The 21777-nt window shown below is 51.6% G+C and overlaps 1 protein-coding gene and 1 long non-coding RNA gene across 5 annotated transcripts in view; both read right to left on the reverse strand.

Moving 5' to 3' along the window:
• Ppargc1b (PPARG coactivator 1 beta) overlaps positions 1–18040 on the reverse strand; it is a 117672-nt gene extending 99632 nt beyond the window's left edge. For 3 of the 4 annotated variants that reach the window (XM_052742270.1, XM_052742269.1, XM_052742267.1), the window contains exon 1: positions 17661–18040. In XM_052742270.1, the coding sequence (XP_052598230.1) occupies positions 17661–17738 (78 nt within the window). In that variant the 5' untranslated portion in view covers positions 17739–18040. The remainder of the gene's footprint in view (positions 1–17660) is intronic. The other variant, XM_052742268.1, reaches the window with a different exon arrangement.
• On the reverse strand, positions 13726–16370 carry LOC128112875 (uncharacterized). Its single transcript, XR_008219214.1, has 2 exons — positions 16118–16370; positions 13726–13893 (listed from the first exon to the last, which is right to left on the reverse strand). It is a non-coding gene; the product is annotated as an uncharacterized LOC128112875 (long non-coding RNA).
• Positions 18041–21777: the final 3737 nt, after the last annotated feature.

The raw sequence follows: 21777 nt of genomic DNA on the forward strand, positions 1-21777 counted from the left end.
ACTGAATCAGGAGGGAATTAACGTCAAAACCACCAAGAGATACATACTATCTAGAATGGCTACTACTATGGAAACCTAAGAAACAGCCGGTGGGGCAGCCTGTGAAAAAACTGGAACCCTTGCTCACTGTCAGTGGGAATGGAAAATGGTGCAGCTGCTGTGAAAAGTGTGGCAGTTACTCAAAAAGTAAAAATAGAATTGACACAGGATCCAGCAGTTCCATTTCTGTGTATACCCAAAAGAACTGAAAGCACGTTCTCAAAGCAGCTATCTTTATAGCCATGTTCATGGTCCCATCGTTTAGACAGCCAGCCGCAGCAGGGAAGCAACCCAAAGATCATCAACAAATAAATGGAGAAGCAAAATGTGGGCACATGCATGCAATAGAGCATTATTCTGCCTTCAAAAGGATAAATTCAGACACGTGTGGGTGAACTTTGAAGGTAGGATATTGTATCAAGTGAAACAATCAATCCAATGCAAAGGACCCATACGATCTGACCCGCTTCCATGATGAACCTACAGTAACCAAATCCCAGAGACAGAGAACGAAAGAGCAGTGGAGGGCGCTTGCTGTTTAGTGGGTACAAAGTTTCAGTTTCACAAGATGAAAAGAACTACAGAGGTGGACAGACTGGTTGCACAAAAATGATGAATGTGTCTAATGTCACTGAACTGGATACTGAACAAGTAGCTAAGATAGTAAATTGTATCTGTATTTTGCTACAGTAAAAATAAAGAATGGAGGAGAGAAAGAGGGGAGGGGAGGGGAGGGAAGGGAAGGAAGGGAAGGAAGGAAGGAAGGAAGGAAGGAAGGAAGGAAAACATAAGTGTGAGCTCTTGCCTAGGTCCAAGGGATGCCACAGGCACAGCTCTGGCAACATCAGTCCCGTACCTTCTATTGCCCAGAGTGGTAATCGGGCAAGCAGGAAGGTACACACTGGAGCTGGAGAAATGCCTCAGTGGTTAAGAGCACTGGATCCTCTTCTAGAGGATCCAAGTTGTATTTGTTAGCATTCGGGCATCTGTACTGGCCTGCCCTTAGGGTCCTGACAGGATACACCTCAGTCGCAGCCACTAAGAGCACCCCTGTGCACATTCGCTAGGTTTCAAAAGGCGGGCCTTGTATACCTCCTGTCTCCTTTCTCTTTTCCTTCCTCGTCCCCAGGGACCAGTCTCTGCCCCTTTTCTCTGCCCCTTCTCTCCCCTCCCTTCAATAAACCTCCCACATGGGCCCTGCTGCATGGTGTGACCCCACCATTTTTAAAATACAACAGTATTCCCAGTGCCCACACGGTGACAAATAACCACCTTCTAATTCCAGTTCTAGGGGACCCAACACCCTCTTCTGGACTCCAGGCACACATGTGGCATATAGCCACCAAACATGCTAAAAAAAAAAAAATACACACACACACACACCAGAGAATAAAAAAATTGTTTAAAAAAATACACATTAAGCCGGGCGGTGGTGGCCCACGCCTTTAATCCCAGCACTCGGGAGGCAGAGGCAGGCGGATCTCTGTGAGTTCGAGGCCAGCCTGGGCTACCAAGTGAGTTCCAGGAAAGGTGCAAAGCTACACAGAGAAACCCTGTCTCGAAAAACCAAAAAAAAAAAAAAAAAAAAAATACACATTAATAAGCCAGAATGAGCCGGGCAGTGGTGGCATACACTTTTATCAATCCCAGCACTCAGGAGGCAGAGCCAATCTGATCTCTGTGAGTTTGAGGCCAGCCTGGTCCACAGAGCGAGATCCAGGACAGGCACCAAAAGTACAGAGAAACCCTGTCTCAAAAAAACAAACAACCAACAACAACAACAACAAACAGAATGTCCCCACATGCCATATGCCTTAAAGAAAAGGCTGGGTCATGAGGTAGATAATGTGGAGAAGAGTAGAGTCTTAGAGTCTGAGACAGTCTGTCTGAGAAGGTATCTGGGGGCCTGGGGACAAGAAAGACTTGAGGGAAGGCCATTCAGGGAAAGGCAACAGTAGGCACAAAGGCCTCCCAGCTCAGTCATAACTTGGGCCCCATCATGCCCCACTGGTAAAAGCAGCATATGGGGGCTGGGAAGATCGTGCACTGGGCACCAGATGTGGACTCTGGTCCCTCGTTCCCCTAAACTTCTGTAGAGCTGGGACCATGACCAGCATCCTCTAATCTTTAAGGGTTTTGACAATCGACGAAGCCCCAGGCAGAGGGTCTGCAGGCAGCATGCATTTCCTCTGGCTTCCTCCTTTCCAACCCACTCACCTCTTAAAATAACCCTACCTTCTATGAGTTGCCCCATATGTGGGTGTGTGCCTGAGGATGGAGGAAAGCAGATGTGGGGTGAAGATGTGGGGTATTTGGGGTTTAACTTTCTTTTAGACTTATTTTATGTGTGTATTTTACCTACATGTATGTCTATGTACCTACACTGTTCATGTCTGGTGCCTGTGGGGGGTCCTAAGTGTTTCCGATTCCCTGCAACTGGAATTATGAATACTTATGAGCCTTCATGGAGGTGCTGGGAACTGAACCTAGCACCTCTGGAAGAGCAGGCAGTGCTCTTAACCACTGAGCCACCTCTCCAGCCCTAGAAGACAAGTATTGAAACCTGTTAAACTGCAGCATTCCATCAAGCCATCTTCCGGCACCCAGCCTCCATTTCCCCTATCCATAAAACGGAATGGGTGTGAAAAGTAAGGAGAAATCCTACCTAGGTAAACCAACCCGCTTAAGCCAGACACTACAATGGGTCCTCCATCAATCCCTAGTCATTTGTAAATGAAGTACTAGGTACCCTGTGCTCCAAGCAGAAGCAAGACAGACAGAGCCCAGAGAAAGCCCACAAAGTCAGTGCCAGACACTCTTCAATTAGTATCTGACTTTTTAGGACCAGAGTAAGGATATCATCAGAGGAAGCTTCTTTTCGGGGGGGGTAGGGGGGTTGAGACAGGGTTTCTCTGTGTACCTTTGTGCCTGTCCTGGATCTCACTGGCCTTGAACTCACAGAGATCCGCCCGCCTCTGCCTCCTGAGTGCTGGGATTAAAGGCGTGCGCCACCACTGTCCAGCTCAGAGGAAGCTTCTTAAGACACAGAAGAGAGAAAAGGGGAGAGACACAGAGAAACGTAAGCAAACAGGAAGAAGGAAAGACACAGAAGCTTGGGGCCTGCACACACAGTAGCCAATGTGTAATTAGGTTGCACACAGCTCGTTCTTGTGTGTGTGCAACCGTGGCTGACAGCTATGACGGGCTCCCGAGCCTGTAAGGTAAATCCTATCTATATCCTCACGTGGGAGCTTGCTATCTAGAGCACAGAGTGGCTGTCTACCTGCTTAGATCACACAGCTGAAAGGCACAAAGCTAAGGCTGACCCAGGCCCATTAGTCCCTAAGCATAAGTCCCATGTCTTCAGGGCAGCGTTTGCCTATCACCCAGTTCTTTGTACTATCTCCAGAAGCCTTGGAAAGGCTTGGAAAGCTACGAGACAACACCTCATTTTCAGACTACATGCATGCCCTGTAACTGGATAAGTTACAAATAAGAAGCCTGAAACTTTTGACTGGTGTGGATAGACTTCTCTCTCTCTCTCTCTCTCTCTCTCTCTCTCTCTCTCTCTCTCTCTCTCTCTCTCTCTCTCTCTCTCTCTCTCTCTCTCTCTCTCTCTTTTGATAGCAGGGTTTCTCCGTGTAGCCCTGGCTGTCCTGGAACTCACTCTGTAGACCAGGCTGGCCTTGGACCGGATTAAAGGCGTGCACCGCTAACACTACCCAGCTAGACTTCTCATTTTCAAAGACCTTATCAAACTGTACTACACATTTTTGCTTCTCTGACAAAATACACCTTCCTCGGGGATAATACACTGGAGATTTCTGGGGAGAGGCAGGGGCTCATGGAGGCCCAGTCTGGCCTCAAACTTATTGTGTTGTCTGGAGAGTGGGAACACTTGCCTGGATTATGAAGATCCGGGAGCTCCCAGGGCTTGTCCCTAGGTGGACCACAGCCATGCCCTGTAACTGGAAGAATTCCTACTAGGACCTTAACATTCCACAAGGACCTGCCCTGGGAAGGTGTGTTCTGATACGGTCGGTTCCAAGGACTCCACAGAGTTTGTCTTTGAGTCCTCTGTGTGCAAGGCATATCTTGGGTGACAAGGGCGGTAGCCCCTTGCAAGGGCTATTGCAATATCTCTGAAGGTCTCACCCATTTATCACCGCACAACTCCGAGTGCAAAGGCTGTAGCTGGTGGTGGCTACCTTTTTGCATTTAACCAGGCTCTGGGCAAGGTCAAGAGGGGGTGGGGACAGCCTGGCACACAGTGGGCCCTGAAGGACCTCCTTCCTATACAAATCATTCCTCAAGCCAAGTCCCCTCTTGTCTATTTTCCCGGCCCCACCACTGCCTGCTCGGATGCCTCTCCAGCCACCCTACGCTAATGCTTTCTGTGTCCAGTTGCATTAGCCCCGCTGCAATTGTCAGGAACTAGTGTTTTGGAGCAGACACATCTAGTTTCCCCTCCCAGCCCCGCCAACCTGAGCCAGGATCAGGTGATCTGGGGGAAATGGCTGCAATTCCCTAAATTCCGTTCTCAGACATTAGAGTGTCAATCTCACTGACGGTTGGAGGATTAAAAAAGATGATGCCCCCTGAAGGTCCCAGCTTGGGCTCCTGTATATCGAGCAGTCTGCATGGCTGCTATTAATATTAATAACGCTAACGGTGATAGTGAACCTCTTTGCTGACTCTTAAGGCCCACCCTGCCAAACCTCTCACGTGGATCAGACAGTCAAAGCTTCCCTAGTTAGTCAGCCTCCTCATGCGGGATGTTTGAGGTGGAAGGTGGGGGTGGGATGTAACTCAATGTTAGTGTCCACTTAGCATACATGAGACCCTGGGCTCCATCTCCAGCACCAAAACACAAACCAAAAACTCCTCAGGGCGACAGAACAACAGCGCAAAACCCGAGGAATGTAAGTCTAACAGATTGTGGGGTCACAGCAGAAAGAACATTTCTGAGAGTGGGAGCTACAGCACGTGGCATCTGAGCCGGGTGCGGGAGAACGTAAGAGGACAGGAGGGCAGTGAGGGGGATCAGACCCCTCCTGGGAGTGTCTTTCAGAAGCAACCTGAGGGGAGGAATTAGAGAACAGCACCAGGGCAACGCTATGTCAGCCTCAGTCTACCCAGTGGTGAAATGGAGCTTGGTAGAGACTGCTTCATGGGGTTCCTTGGAGGTTAATTGGGTAGAATCCAGCACAGGGCCAAACCGTCTCTTGGAGGGGTCAGACAATAGTCATTACCTGCCCTCTTCCTCATTACCAGTGAAGGACAGGGTTGAAGACGCCAGTCAAGAAGTATCTAATGCCAGAGATCACATTCCAAATACCATGTTTGTCTGCTTATCACGGCAGGTCATCCAAGCAGAGGCTGATTGACAGGTGGAGAGCAGGTGAGATGGGCATTTGAGACCTTGAAGGTCATAGCCAGAGGTCTGTTTCTGCAGGTCATACAGAAACATAACAGAGCTGCAGAGGTTTTTGACCAGAAGATGCTACGGCCTGAGATCACCAGCAGGATGAAGGCTGGGCCACCTTCAGTGCCAAGGAGCCATAACAGAGCCCTTGTCGCTGTTCTGGGTACCACATTTCCCCACAAGGATCCTGAGACCAGAAATAAAGGCTCGAGCAGTCACGTTGCCAAGGCTGTTTGCCATGGCAACATCAGGGAGGGACTCGTGGGCCGGCTGCTGCAACTGCTCAGGGCCTGGTTCTAAATGGCTATGTTCTGCCAGGCAAGCACAAGGAAAGAACATGGCATCCATTTCAGTCAGGCAGGGCTTACCCAGCTAAGTGTCCAGGCAGTGGGTCCCAAAAAGCGGAATCCCTGTTATGCACAGCCAGCCACGGCAAGACAGCAGTTCAGGGTTCCATCCTGTCCCTGCTGTGTGACCTGGAGGCATCTCATCTGTCCTTAGACTATTTCCTCACTCTGAGGTAGTTCGGAGTGCCTCCGTGATCCCAGAGGCACTCCGAACTGCCCCCAAAGCTCAAGATGACATTTGGATACTTCACATCTCCATCATTGCTATTGCCATCATTGATGGGGGCGACTGTTTATCAAGCACTTACTATGTCAGCGAGGCAAGCCTTCTGAATCCAATGCCGTTATGTCGTGTTTTCCTAAGAAGGCCAAACAATTATCCCCTGACACTCATCTGAAGCAATGAGGCTGAGAGAGATCATAACACTGGCGTGAGGTCACAAAGCCCGATTAAAAATGTATGCAGCTAAACTCCAAAACCCAGAGTTCTCAGTCATTACCAAATGTTCCTTCATTCATCTCTCTTCCAGTGACGTCCAACTGGATTTAGTTTTCTATTCATTCTCTCTCTCTCTCTCTCTCTCTCTCTCTCTCTCTCTCTCTCTCTCTCTCTCTTCCTTGCTTTTCTCTTTGTTTTTTTGAGACAAAGAGTTTCTCTGTGTAGCCCTGGCTATGCTGGAACTTCCTCTGTAGACCAGGCTGGCCTCAAACTCAGATTTACCTGCCTCTGCCTCCTGAGTGCTGGAATTAAAGATATGCAAGCCAGCATGGCAACAGTTGCTAAGGCACCATGGGATAACCTCACCAAGGACTCTTTGTGTGTGTGTGTGTGTGTGTGTGTGTGTGTGTGTGTGTGTGTGTGTGTGTGTGTGTTGCGGGTGGGGGGGGGCAAGGTCTGTCTCTTCATAGGAGGTTATATACCAAACATCTCTACACACCTCACAGACACTGCTTCAGGCTGTTTGCACTAAGACCTTAAGTGCATGACAGTATGCTACTACCATCCCCATTTTGTAGATGAAAATACTGAGACACAAAGAAATCCTTTGCCCAGGCCACAGGGCCAAGTGTCCACAGAGTCCAATCCCAGAACTCTAAGCCCATCACTTCTAGAACAATCAGGGCAAAAGTTTATTGGCCTGTTGTTTTTGTTTGTTTTTTATAATTTTATTTTATTTGCATTGGTGTTTTGTATGTCTATGTGAGGGTATCAGATCTTGGAGTTACAGACAGTTGTGAGCTGCCATGTGGGTGCTGGGAATTGAACCTGGGTCCTCTGGAAGAGCAGTTAGTGCTCTTAACTGCTAAGCCACCTCTCCAGCCCCTGGTTGCCCTGTTTTAAATACTGCACTAATGGTGCGATTGTGGAGCTAACTAGCCAATGGGCTGTTCTTTCCCATTTGTAAGTCTCTCTAGATCAGGTGGCCACTCTGTGTCCTAGGAAAGAGCAGAGCTGAATTCCAGGAGCCCAGGTGCCACCTATAGCCTGCAGACCAGACCTTAAGACAGGACCCATCTCTAGGAGCTCTGTGAACCAGGCTGCTGACTATGACACCTCTTCATGCGCTCTCCATCTCCCTCACTAGAGGGCCCGAGTATCTGGTGAGAGGATCTATGGGGGTCAACTGCAAACAGCGCACATGTGTAGTCTTGGGGATTTAGGGATGTGAGAACAGGAAGAACACACACTCTAAGCCAGCAGTCCAGGCAGTAGTATTCCTGAGAAAACTTCCTGCCCTGAGCGCTCTCTGAGCCAAGATACCTCCCCCCCCCCCCCCCAACCAAATCCTAGAGCTGGGCAAGACCCAGCTGGAGAGGAAGAGTCTGAACCTCTCGGCACCTCAGGCCCTCCTCTTCTGGGAAATGCAGGCTATGATATGATATAGATATCATATATAGATATGATGCTCTCTTAGGGCCCTCTTGGAGCCTGGAGAAAAGAAAGCAGCTCAAAGTTCAAATTCTGGGCCAGCCCCTGGGCCAGCTGTAAGACTGACCCAACCTTTCTATGCCTCCATTTCAGAATTCACCGAATGGAGAATACATGACCAACCTCCAGCATCACTACAGGAAGCCCATCCATGGTCATGACCATCCATTCAGAAACAGAAACACTCAAATAAAAGACGTGGTGTGCAGGATATGAAGTGATACCCTGATATTGCTGATAATGGAGCAAGGGTGGGCTGGGGGATTGGGGGGGACCACTAAATACTTTATAGGCCCTGCCTCAACGAGCCATCGTCATGGACAACCACACTGGTGACCTGGGAGTTCTTTCCTTCCTACCCTCCCAGAACCCTCAGGGAGGCAGCAAGGAGGAATTCAGAGGCAAACTCTGCCTGAGTGGAAGAGGCTTCAATGGCTTCCCAAACAGGGGCTTAAAGCTCAGGTTGGCTCTAAAGACATGAAGACAACAGCAAGGGCAGCGGCCTTTCTCGGGAACCCTAAGACACAGTGAAAACCGGAGGGTGCTCTGCTCCTAGGAGAGCACATACACTCACAGGGGTACTAACCTTTGTCCGCTCTCTCAGTAAGAAAAGGGTGACAGAAACCAAGTTCTATCCTCGGCCCCGACTATCCAGGAGTAATTTCCAGAGGAACAGTGCCTGTGACCTCTCTAGGGGATGTTTTAGCACTGGTCCCCCAGACAAGCAAGTGCTATCAACTCATCATGTTGTCGTGTGATTTGCATCTACTCTTTACAAAAATGGAAGCTGTCTGATGAGGACACTGCTCTAAAGGTCTGGCATAATATGTCATTAGGAGCCATCTTATGACTATGTTTTGTTTTGTTAAACAGAATAATAGTAGTAGATCCCCCCCCCCCCCCCCCGCCTCGCAAAATGCCTATGACTTATCTAGACTCAGGTTCTTAGACACTTTGGCAGTGTCCAGTACATGTTCTATCTCACGCAGTGGGCCTTAAATCCAGTCAGAAAGTGGTTGGTTACTCCCATGCTATTTGGCCACTACTGCACCAGTCTATCTTTCGGGCAGACTGCTGTTGTAGGCTGCAGGGTTTGCAGCTGCGTGATACTGATGATCACCTTTCTCCTCCAGTAGTGTGCAGTGTACATTCCGGCACCATGAATACTGACTGGTCAGTAGTGCCGAAGCTTCTAGTGGGCACCAGATCACCTTCTCTGACATATTCAATGACATAGTGAATTAACACAGAGAGCCATCACTGGACAAACGTGCCGAGCAGGAGAGACTTTGGAGCGCTCAGTCCTAAACGGGATGTGTCCATCAAACTCCTCCCTCCAAAGTTCAGGGATCTATGCAGAAGAGGAGATAGAGTGTAAACAGGGCCAGACGTGACGGATGACTCCAGGCTAAGAGTGTCTTCCAGACACACAGGATTGAAGCACAGGAGCTCACAGAGGCTGTGGTAACACACACAAGCTAGATGGGGTCCCAGGACAGAGGGAGAACGAACGCTCTCACCCCGAACAAGAAGCTGTTCACAATCAATACGCGCTAGCAAAGGGAAAAATCGGTTCTCTCCAATAGAGTGTCCACACTCCAGAGCAGGACCCATGTCCTGAAGTAGTTGTCCAGCACAAAATGAATTCTACTTTCTTTTCTGCGTATGTGCATTTTTTGTTTCATTTTTGTTTTGTTTGGGCATTATTTTGTCTTGGTTAGTTTTGGTTTTGATTTTTTATGGGGGTGGGCACTTTTTTTTGAGAGGGGGGGAGAGAGAGAGAGAGCAAAAGTGGGCAGGTAGGGAGGTAATCTGGGAGGAGTTAGGGAGGGGGAAAAACATGATCAAAATATATTGTATGAAAAAGAAAAGTAATAAAAAGGAATGGAAGGAAGCTTGTGTGGCTGTGACCTCCAGTGGTTGGGGAGGTTTCCCAGCAGACAAACTGCAGACCAGGATTCAAATCCAGTGGAGGTCATTCCTGAGCTCTGCAGGCCCAATACTCTGTGAAAGCCTGGCTGGAGCCAATTGGGTCCAGAGATGGGAAAGTCCAGGCCCAGCCCAGCCAGGAGAGCTGTGGGAAACAGGAAGGCAGAAGAGAGATGAGGAGCCGGCACCGGGCGGCGTGAACCTAGGTCCCAGGGGGAACTTTTCACAGCTCATTCTGGGATGAGCCTCAGAAGAATATACCGTTATCCCCAGTTTTATATAGGAACCAAATGAGGTCGGAGACATTAAGACATTTACCCAAGGTCACAGAGCTTGTAAGACCTGATTTAAAACTTGGGGGAAAGTAAGCGACTCGGGATAAATCCTGGGGCCTATACTCCAACTTCAAGCACCCTGATGCCCTCGCACATCAAACTTCAAGTTTGGGGGTTAAAAGTAGTAGGGAGCTGAGCCATCAAACTACGAAAAGACATGAAGGAATCTTCAGTCTCATTACTACCTGAAATAAGCCCATATACTACATGATCGCACATACTACATGATCGCAGCTCCGTGATACTCGGGACAAGGCAAACCTAAGGACACGTAAAAATGCCAGTGATTGCTGGACGGTGGTGGCGCACGCCTTTAATCCCAGCGCTCGGGAGGCAGAGCCAGGCGGATCTCTGTGAGTTTGAGGCCAGTCTGGGCTACCAAGTGAGTTCCAGGAGAGGCGCAAAGCTACACAGAGAAACCCTGTCTCGAAAAACTGGAAAAAAAAAAAAAAATGCCAGTGATTGACAGCAGCAAGAGGAAAAGGATGGAAAGACAGTGCAGAGAGCAGTTAGGACACGGGACAGTCCGTGCAATGCTATAATGCACGATTGCTACATACTCGTCCCAGAATGCTCAGTTCTAGGAGTGGGCCATGCTGTGAACCAGGGATGGGGTTGGGGGGGCCTCTGGGCAATCGTGAGGGGTGTGTGTGGGTTTCCTCAGCTGTAATAGTGGATTTCTGCCGAGGAACACTGATAACGGGGAGGCTGTGCATTGGGGGTGGGGTGGGGGGGGCAGGCTCATATGGGAAAATGTCGGCACCTTCCTCTCAATCTTGTGACCAAGGACAAATGAGAGAAGGCGATGTCTAGTGTGGCAAAGGCTGGCAGCAGTTATGAGAATCTAGTTGAGGATGGGACAAGGACCTTGGCAAGAGGAAAGAGAGAACACAAGGGTCAACCCAGTACAAAGAATTCTGCATCCTAGGGGTGTCCACAGGATGGGTATGAGCTGCTCCCCGGCCTTGGAAGGGACTGAGGGCAACTGGGTGTGCTAATCAATCTTGTCACCTTCCCATAGTTCAAATGATCCTTCTTTTTTAACATAAGAATGATTACAGATGGCTGGTAGAGGTGCACACCTTTAATCCCAGCCCTCAGGAGGCAGAGGCAGGCAACTCTCTGTGAGTTCAAGGCCAGCCTGGCCTACAGAGTGAGTTCCAGGACAGCCAGGGCTACACAGAGAAACCCTGTCTTGAAAAACCAAAAATAAAAACAACAACCCTCCCCCACAAAACAGAATGATTGCAAGCCAGGCCTAGTGGCCCAGGTCTGTCATCCTGGCTACTCTGGAGGCTGAGGCAGGAGGATCACAAACTCAAGGCCAGCTGGAGTAACTTAATGAGACCCCATTTCGAAATAAAAAGTAAGCTCGGCATCGGTGGCACACGCCTTTGATTCCAGCACTCCGGAGGCAGAGGCAGGCGGATCTCTGTGAGTTCAAATAACTCTTGTCTAGCCTTTACAAGGTCCTGAGTGCAGTCCTCAGTACTTCAAACCAAACCAAAGATTGCGTGCAGAGAACTAGCTCTAAATTTAATCCTGTCCCATAAAAGTGCTTCAGTGAGAAAACTGTCTAAGTTGTCTAGGCAGCAGGTCAATGCTCACTTTACAGTCCATTATTTCATTTGACACTGACAAGAGTTTGTTATCCCCATTTCACAGGTTGGGAAACTGAGGCCCAACACAACGGCAGTACTTTAGACTCTCTCTTCCTCTCTCTCTCTCTCTCTCTCTCTCTCTCTCTCTCTCTCTCTCTCTCTCTCTCTCTCCGTGTGTCGTTTGTTTGAGGTGCCAGAGAGACAACCCTGAGCACACCTGAGCACAGAGCACGGTCCATCTCCAGGCAGCATGAAGAGCCGGGTTGTATGGGCACGTCACTACGACCCCCCACCTCTTCTTCCCTTACTCCAAGGCAGCGTGAGTGGAGTAGCGAGTCGGTGAGTTCTTAGGGACCACGGAACCTTTAAAACTGTAAAACACTACCTAGAATTGTACAGATCTTTGGGAGGAAGAAATGGAACCGTGCCAAGAGAGGCTCGGCAAAGAGCATGTGACCTGGGGGATGTGCTATAAATGTCGCTGCTGCCACTGCTGCTGCCTGGGAAGGGAAGGCAGCTGTTAGCCCTGCAATGCTCTCGTCATGACCTCACTTCCAAGCCCGAGGCCCCATTTGCAGGGCTGCTTCTGACTCAAGCCAGCGCGGCTCCTAAATGAGAGCGAAGGAAAAGGGTGACTCAGAGTACGGCATAGTGGAGTTCCTGGCTGACCTGCACCAGTTGGGGAGCGGAGGCCCCCCAGGCCAGGGGGAAACATGAGCCCCAGGGGTCCAACTGCTAGGCTGGTGCCTTTCCTGGGTATCATAGCCATGCTCACCAGCAGCATCAGCCAGAGAGGCCAGAGAAAGTGGAGCTCAGGCCTCTGGGGACTATGTCACCAGATGTACTCATATGAAAGTGACGCTGTCTGCAGTCTCATGCAGGCCAAAGGTGGGCCAATGCACCTGCTAAAAACAGAGCTGCAATTCTGACTTGGCCAGCAGCTGGCCCTGGCTTCAAGGACAGTGGAGGCAGCAGTATCCCAGACCTCTCAAGGGGCACTAAGACTTTATTTCTCCAGTTCTCCTTGTGTCGGGGGGGGGGGGGGGGGGGGGGGGGGGGGGGGGGGGGCGGCTGTGTGCTCAGTTCCAGCTTAATGGCGATGAGGAGACAAAGGTCCAACTGTCAAATGGGACAGGTTCACAACCATGGTGCCATATGGAACCAGCTGCAAGTGATTCTCTGCGGGAAGTGGTTGAGTAGCTGAGCATGGGGAGCAGAGAAAGCCCTGAGTGAATGAAGTCCGGAGTGAGTGGGCATTGTTGGCATGGGCATGGCTTCAGACCCATAGGAACATGCCAAAGAGTCCTACCCCACCCCCACCACCAAAGTGAGGCTCAGAGGGATAGCAAAGCCTTCCGGGCGTCCAAGTGTGAAGGTTAACAATGAGTGCAAAAAATGTCCACCATAGTTTTCTTCCCCTGGATGATTACAGTCTGAAGACTATTCCCCTACAGAGACGGCTCCTACCTAAGTTAGCTAAACTTAGCTCCTTGTCCAGCAGTACCTAAATCCTTTATCTGTACGCACTAACCCTGCCTCCTTGATTCAGCTGTAGGCAACAACCCCACCTCCCCGTTCAACTGTGTACAATAAACATTCTGAGCATCTGAGGGTTTCTGCATCAGAGAGCCCGGTGATTTCTGTGTTTCCATGTGTCTGTCTTTTCTTTACTCCCTCACTGCCCTTGTCAGGTTGAGTCCCTGGAGCCATGCAAGGGGGGAGCAGTTGAACATCACAAGTTACCAAAGAAATGCACAGTAAACAGCAAGAGGAACCGTGCATTATTGACCGAACGGGTAAAAATGAAAATAGTATGAATGTGTGTGGCCACACCAAAAACGGGTGTGGCCAATCAGGCATTCCCACACGATGCCGATGAGTGTGTAAATGAATACAATCTCTCTAGAAGATAATTTAGATATGTGTTGACCAAATGCCTGCATGGTTCCTTTGATGGAGTAATTTTACTTCTAGGAACTTAAATTTAGGAAAGAACACACGCACACAAAGATATTCGTTTCAGCACTGCTTCCAACAGGATAAATGCAAACAGCTGAGACATCACAAAGGACTGATTGATGCATGCTGGCTCAACCCTCCATGAAATACTATACAACCATCAAGATATTAAGCACAATATTTATTGATGGGGAAAGATGTTCACAGCATATTGTGAGGAGGAGAAAAAAGCAAGTTACAAAACAGCGCTCTTCCAATTTACAAATCAGTGTAACAGAATAACTCCATTTGTTGTTTTCTTAGGTTTTTTTTTTTCCAAATCAGTGATCTATATGGATAGGAAAGAAAAACATCTTGAGATACATATGACTTTAGAGTAGCTACCTTTGGATAATACTACATGTTTCTGGACCGGTGAGATGGCTCAACAGGTAAAGGCTGATGACCTGGGTTCAATCTCCATGTCCCACTGGGTGGCAGAGAACTTCTGCAAGTTGTCCTCTGACCTCCACACGCATGCCATAGCACACACATGCAAACACACACACATAAAATTAAACACTTTGGAAATATTACATCTGTCTCCTTTTTTTCATGATGCTTGACGATGTTTTCCAACAGCGTTAAAATTTTATAATTTTTAAATAAGGATTGGACTAGATGGTTTATAATGTCCTTTCATCTCTGACACTATGACTGTTACTCCAAGCACTCAAGTGATTTCACACAACCCCTTTATTGACTGAGCTTTCCGCGTGGCCTTTGGAGTCAAGGCTTTTGCTTAGCAGCTGTGACCCTGGACATTCCTCTCTCCCATATTCACTGCCCAGCTGTCTCCCCCTGTCAGCTCAGGAGCTTCTGTTTGGCAAGGCTCAACTGTACCCCTATTTGTAATCCATGAACCTCATCAAGCACTGGGCAAAGGAACATTGCTCAGCATGCTGGCAGGTGCCATGTGGGCACAAAGAGATAAAAGGCACAACTTAGAGCCTACTGGATAGGCCCAAACACATAGTGCTTGGTTTTATAACTGACGATGGAAGACAGGAGAGAGAGAGCGGGGCAAGCTGGCAGGAAGGCCTACTAAGGGAGAAAGCCATGCGGGGTGGTGGGCAAGGGCACACCAGGCAATGGGTACAGGCTAAGCAAAGTTAAAACCAGCACAGAGTTCTTTGGGACCCATTCTTCAAACATTTCCAAGAAGCTCCCACAATCCTGGTTCTGATAAACATCTACTTTGGCAACAAACGGATAAAAGTTAAGTCTCTGGAGCACAAGTTCTCTTTAATCTAAGCCTAGGTTAGCCACCAAAGACAAGAAGAAATCTTTTGGGGACAAAGACGATCCACTTTCCCCAGCCCTCCCAAGGGGAGAGCTGAGGGGAGGGGAGGGTCCGGAAAGGGCCGTGGGGAAGCAGCAGCAGGGACAGCCAGACATCTCACATGCAAACAAGGCTCACCCCACCAGCAGGCCTCTGGTTTCTCCGGCGGCAGCACCACCGGCCCCATTGGACAGATGGAGGAACCCGGCTGGAGAGTTAAAATGGCTTGCTCCAGGATCACCCAGCCAGAGAGCGGGGAAGGCGACTCCACTCAGGCCTTCTGACTCCAAGTCCAGTGCTATTTCGAGGTAACACACAGGACCTGGAGTCAGGAGCCCTGGGTGGCTCTGTCACCCCCTGGCTGAGTGGTCGTGGACAAGCAGCTCACCCCCTCACAGCCTCTTCCCCAACTGTAAAATGAGGCGGCGGGCTGCCCCGCCCATTCCCGCTCAGCTCTGAGCCTTCTAGGGGCGGCTGCAAAGCTCCTGGTATCAATTACATTTCCCAAGTTGGCCCGGCAAAGATCACCGGGAGATCTTCGGCCTGTCACGTGGTTAGTTAAGTTAAATCGGGTGAGGGGGGGGGCAAACGTCCCAAATTAACTTTCACTGCACTGCTTCTGCTGACACCTGATTACTCATTTTTTTTTTCCCTAGTTTCCTTGGTGAAGCAGCCCTACTAAATAAGCTAGGCTGGCGGCTAAAAGGGCAAACAATTAATTATTGGTGAGCCAAACACCAAAGCTAGAGTTAAAGGCTAGGGTCATGTCCAGAGTGGACAACCTTGGTATGGGTGAAGGAGTCTCACTGGCTATTTCTGGTCTCTTCTACTAGGTTCTTAAGTGTAGAGATAAGGAGACGACTCCAAGCAATAGGGATCTGGGGTGCAGGTCTTTTCGGGGGCCACCAAACCCCCCCACCACCGCCAGTCCTGGTCCCAGGCTATCCACTCCTAGGGTGCTGAGACTAGGGCCCGACTTGGGCAGACACAAACACGGGGCGTGTGACCGAGCCCGGCGACGCTGCCGGGAGCTCCACCGCAGTTTCGTCAGAGGTAAAGGTACGCGCCCGGCGCGCGCGGCGTGTGCACACGCGCAGGGGACACAGACACACATACACACATACACACACACACACACACCCGCGCACAGCCCGCTCATTAACACCCCCTCCCGACCTGAGCAAGAGCCATCCCTCACCACCGTCCCCTTGGGCCTCTGCTGCGAACCCACCCGAGCGCGCCAGCCACACACCACGCGGCCCCGCAGCTCCGGGACGCCGCGGCTTTTGCAGGGGGCTACGGGCCGCCGTCTCCCGCGCGTGGCGGGCGGGCTTCCTCTAGGCGACACCTTGCCTCGCCGCCCGTCCTAGTCGCCAGCCTGAAGTCGCCACCGGGAGTCTTCCCGGAGCAGAACGTCTCGGCCGCCGCGTCCCCTCCGAGTCGCGTCTCACCGCAAGGAGTCAGCTTGCAAGCCTCTCCCCGCCCACCCGGTCCCATGACAGCTGCTACCGCCCAAAGACTGGTAGATTCTAACCAGAAGCAAAGTTTCCCTCTCTCCTCCCACCTCCCGGGCCCCCCCCTCCGCCTTCCCCCTCCCTCCCAGTGTTATGCAAAACCGGCCGGCACAAACGCTTCCACTCTAGGTACTCAGTCTGTCCCCGCGAGTCCCGCGGGTTTCCGTACGACAGCCCTGTTCCGTACCCAGGCGTGTCCCCGCATCCGGGGTCTCCTCCCAGGCTCCGCCGCATCCCCAACCTCTCGGGGACATGCAGCGAGAAGCCGGGAGCAAAAGCTCGAACTCGGGAACCAAACTTTAGGTTTGCAACAGGCATGGGCCGGGGGGAAACGAAGGAGGTGGGGGCGCGCACGCCGCGTGCACACATTTTCCCGCAACTGTTTGTCCCAGCAGCAAACCCCATCTTGGTCTCCAAGCCAGCAGATCTCTCGTCCTCCCTCCTGAACACCAAAACACACTCCTGTCACGCGCGTGTAGCCGGCGAGGCTCCCAGGCTCAGCCAGAGCCCGGGACGCCGCCTCACCTTCCCTTCCCCCTGCATCGTGGAGCGCGCGCCGGGGCCGCGCGCCGCAGGGGGACCCAGGCACCCCCGAGATAGTCCTTCCGCCCCGATCCAGCCTTCCTCGGCCCTAGAGGGTCTCCTCGGGATAACGAAAGCTGACAGACACTATCTCCGCCCGTATGTCCACGTGCCCCGCAGACCCCTAGTTCCCCTAGCCGGCAAGTGACAGGAAACTCTGCGCTGCGGGAGCAGGTGGGGGGCTGCGGGAAAACCAGCGGCAGCACTTGGGGTACCCGATGCTGGAGAACGAGGCGACTCCAGGCTGCGGGCCGCCTCCCTTACCCCCGCCACAAGTGCACGTGAAAGTACGGCAGCAAGTGCTGGGCGCCGAGGACGCGCCTACAGCACCCAGAGCCAGTCTTAGGGGTCCCTCCGACCCTGGCCAGATTCTACCTGCCCAAGGAATCGCCGTACCCCTCAACTTTGCCGGTGGGGGAACCGTAGACTCCAGGTAGCCCTGGCCAGACCCTCCGGGATGGCTGTGTCCCCCCCCAATGCTACAGCACGCGCCGGCGACCTGCAGCTCGCTACGCCTGTAACGGAGCGCAGCGCAAGGCACGTGGAAGGGGGGCTCTGCAGCCTGAACCCCCCGATCGCCCCGGTGCGCCCACCGCTGCGCTCCTGCCTCCGCAGCTGCGGCTGCAGCCCCGCGGCTCTGCACCCGGGTCCCTGGCCTGCGCTCCCAGCTGGCCGTACCTGCGTGTCAGAGAGATAGTTGAGGAAGAAGGACGAGAGCTCTTCATCCAGCAGCGCGCTGCAGTCGTTCCCCGCCATCTTCCAGCCGCGGCTGCAGCGTGCGGCGGAGTCAGCGCCGAGCCCGCCCGGGGGAGGGAGCGAGCGAGGAGGAGGAGGAGGAGGGAGGAGGCAGCCCGGCGGGCGGGTGGAGGGCGGAGCTCGGGCCCCCGGCTGCGGCAGGCCGGCTGGCTGCGGGGGCGGGGCCGCGTGAGCCTGGGGTCGCACCCCCACTTTCCCTGCTCGGAGTCTGTCGCGGCGACCAGGTCTCGCAGCCCCCCGCGGGGGAAAAACGCGCCGGCAGCCAGGTGGCGGTGCCCGGGCCAGCCGCCCGGTGCCTGCGCAGCAATGCGGGCACCCCCTCCTTGCTGCTAGAGCGAATCACGTTGCGTTAGCGCTGGGCGGGCCCTTGCCTGACAACCTGCTTCTGCACAGCTGGGGAAACTGAGGCTCCGCGAGGTTCAGAACCGCGTTTGAAGCCGCAGTGTGCTTCGACAGCAAAAGAGAAAGCTTCGGAGGCCTAAGTTCTCTCTCCAGAGTGCAAGGCCGGAGAGGGAGGGAGGCAGGCTCAGGTCAAAGGCGGAGAAATCAGAGAAGGCTTCTCGGAGAGGGTGGCATTCGTATGTTTTCTTTGAGGAATTTTTCTTTTTTTACCCATTTCCTGTTAAGCCTAATCATCTCTCTCCCCCAGCGCCACCCAATAACCTCCCTTGAAAAAAATTTTCAGTCATGTCTTTTACCATAGCCCACAGTGTCTTGAATTGACTAGGCTTCTGCCAGCCTCCCAGGCCCATTGGCCTGCTCCCTTCTTAGTATGAACCTTCTGGAAAGGAGCCTCTATGCCGATCAGCCATTCACCGAATAACGGCATCTTTAGGGCATCCTTATCCCTCACCCTTAAGTATGTGACCCCTTCCCTTGAAGGTATCTCAGCGGCCTTTGTACCTTGGCTTCGGTGAAGAATTGATCTGAGTCAATCAGTCCTTGCTCGAGTCTAAGACACATGAAACCAGGCTTAAATCTTGCTTTGGTTATTACTCTGGGTAACCAAGGTATTTAATAAATAAAGTGATAATTGAAAAGGCTTATCGGGCGGTGGTGGCGCCCTCCTTTAATCCCAGCTCTTGAGCAGCAGAGGCAGGTGGATCTCCGTGAGTTCCAGGACAGCCACAGTGTTTACACAGAGAAACCCTGTCTGGAGAAACCTAAAAAAAAAAAAAAAAAAAAAAAAAAGGGAAAGAAAGAAAGAAAAGGCTGGAGGGCTTTGCCTCCCCCACACCACCGCCATCACCACACACTCCACATAGACGAGAGAACTGTAGGTCAGGACTGCACACCAGGAGAGTTCTGAAGCAGAGCCAGGAAGCAAACCTTCTGACTTCAACCTTGAACTCTCATTGCTTCTCTGCTTGGCAAGCAGGCATCTAGGTGTGTGCGCGAGGGAGGGGTGTGGGTGTGTGTGGGTGTGTGTGTGTGTGGGTGTGTGTGTGCTGGGACTGAATAAAGGCTGGAAGGCAGGAAGACGCAGAGCTGTTTCTTGGGCACACCTGCCTCCCGCCCTGCTTCCACGGGGTGCTGACGAGGGCTGCCCCACCCTGCAGGGCCAGCAGGCTCCTTCCAGCAGGAGAAGGAAGGAGCCCGCACACCTGCTCAGACTTGAGGCACACAGCAACAGCTTCCTCCTTCTCCAGGCTGAGGTTCCCAGAACCGCAGGGTGTGATTTCACTCTTTGGGCTTAAGGCCAGCACGCTTTTAAGGAACGATTGCTGCCAGAGGAGAATGTACAGCTCGCCTCCCAGGAGTCCTGGGTTCTGGTTCAGCCCCTACCGTCTCTTGTTCCAGTACTGGGCAACTCAAGTCAGTGTCGCTGCCTGGTTTTGAACCCCAGCAAAGTCATCTGATCTCAGGCCTTGGTCTCTCGTCTATACAGATGGGGATATAGTAAAATCACTTACTCATAGTGATGTTATGAAGATAAAGAGATAAAATAGGTAAAATGCTTGGCACAGGGCCTGACCTCAGGGTGAGTGCTAAGCTGGCTGGGAGAAACTACCCTTACAGGCACTGGCCGTTATGGCTTACCTTCCCTCCAACGCTTAAACAGACTCCGTACTCCATTCAGGTCTGAATGCTGGTGTCAACTAACTAACTCTGTGCTACTGTTACCTAAAAGTAAAAGGAGAGTCAGGTCTGGTGATGCATGCCTATAATCCTAACTCGTGGGAAGTGGAGGCGGGGGTGGGGGTGGGGTGTTCAGGAGTTCAATGTCATCCTTGGCTATATAAGGCCAGCCTGGACTACATGAGGTGCAGCCTCAGAAAAAATAAAACAAGGGCTGAGAACATAATTCACTTGATAGAACGTTTTGCCTATCATGCATGAAGTTCCGGGTCCCATAGAACCAGATAAAAATGGGTATTGTGGAATATATTATAATCCCAGCACTGGGGAGATAGATAACAGAAGGATCAGATATTCATGTCATCTTTGACTGCATAGCAAGTTTGAGGCCAGCCTGGGCTACATGAAACCCTGTCTTACAAAATCAAAACAACAACAAAAACAAAAGAGTCACGGGCTTGACCTCTCTGAGCCTCAGCTGCCTCGTCTCCAAAATTGGGACAGCAATGGTGCTATTCCACATAGGCCCTTGGAAGGGTCAAGTGAAACGATGTGGGTAAAATAAATTGCGTGGCCCTGGTCCAGCAGACAGGAAGTGCCCACCACCATCATTATCATCTTCATTATCACCAACGACCTGAGTGCTCCTAGGGCTGCTGCTGCTGCTGCTGGACCAAGTAGGAGTCCTACGAAATGGTTTCCCCGAACTGTCCCCATTCAGCCTGACCCTTTGGTGTTGTGCCTTTTAGAGCCCAAGGAATACATTGGATCCCCTCCCCAGCCAGCCGTCTCCGGCCATGGCCATGCAGATTGACCGCACTGTTCAGTGCCTTGCTAGAGACGAATTCGTCCAGAGGCTTTGTTTGCTTTTAAAACTCTGGCGTTGTTGTTAGAAATACTACCATTTGCCCAGCCTTAAAGACTTTATCACTGATCTATGCATCCTCTGATTAGGTTGTGGCTGCCAAGACATTTAGGGTGAGCCTTCACCTGAGAAGCTTAGCTTGCTTTTCAGGAGTTCTTTCCTCAGAGGCAACTCACAGTCTCGGCCCCATGACCCTCTTGCCTCCTTGCAGGGGTGTGGAGTTCTTCCTTAAGAAAGTCATCAAGTTGCCGGGCGGTGGTGGCGCACGCCTTTAATCCCAGCACTCGGGAGGCAGAGCCAGGCGGATCTCTGTGAGTTCGAGGCCAGCCTGGGCTACCAAGTGAGTTCCAGGAAAGGCGCAAAGCTACACAGAGAAACCCTGTCTCGAAAAAACCAAAAAAAAAAAAAAAAAAGAAAGTCATCAAGCATTCTGTGTGATAATTCACACCTGTGACCCGGGCACTCAGGAGGCTGAAGCAGGAGAACTCTGGAAGAAGTCTGGGGTCACCCTGGGTTGTGTAGCGAGACCGCTCAAAAAAGAGAAGGAAAGAAAAGTCCTCAGGAAACCCAAGGCGGCAGAACATCTCATGTTGTTTGCTTGTCTTCTCCCTGGCTAAGGAGAGAGCCACTGGATGAAGCTGTGCAGAGTCCCTGACCCAAATGCACGGTTAGCGTCTAGGTCTCAGGCCAAACCTCCCGGCTTTCCCGTGCATCTGAGCTGTGTCATCACTAATCCTTCCCACAACCTTCAGTGGAATGAATTTATCCATTATATCCCCGGGGAAATGAAAGCTTAAAAGATGTTAAAGCTGGGGCTCTAGCTCAGTGGTGGACCGTTTGCCTAGCACACTCCAGGTCCTAGGCTGAATCTGCAGTAGTCACTGCAAAAGGGGTGATCAGCTCCGGACCCAGCAGCTAGAGGTCCAGCTGAGGCCAAGCCCAGGTAGGTACCAGGTCCAAGCTACAACCTCCTAGGAAGGAATAAGCAACAGCTCCCAGCAGCTGGCCACCTGGAGGGAGCCAGAATGGTGGCACATTTCTTAGTTTATGACTTTCAAGAGAAGGGCAATAATACTGCCAGAGTTGGACTTCACG

Source organism: Peromyscus californicus, unplaced genomic scaffold (assembly GCF_007827085.1).
Source record: "Peromyscus californicus insignis strain IS unplaced genomic scaffold, ASM782708v3 Scaffold_17__1_contigs__length_78620276, whole genome shotgun sequence".
Taxonomy (NCBI): domain Eukaryota; kingdom Metazoa; phylum Chordata; class Mammalia; order Rodentia; family Cricetidae; genus Peromyscus; species Peromyscus californicus.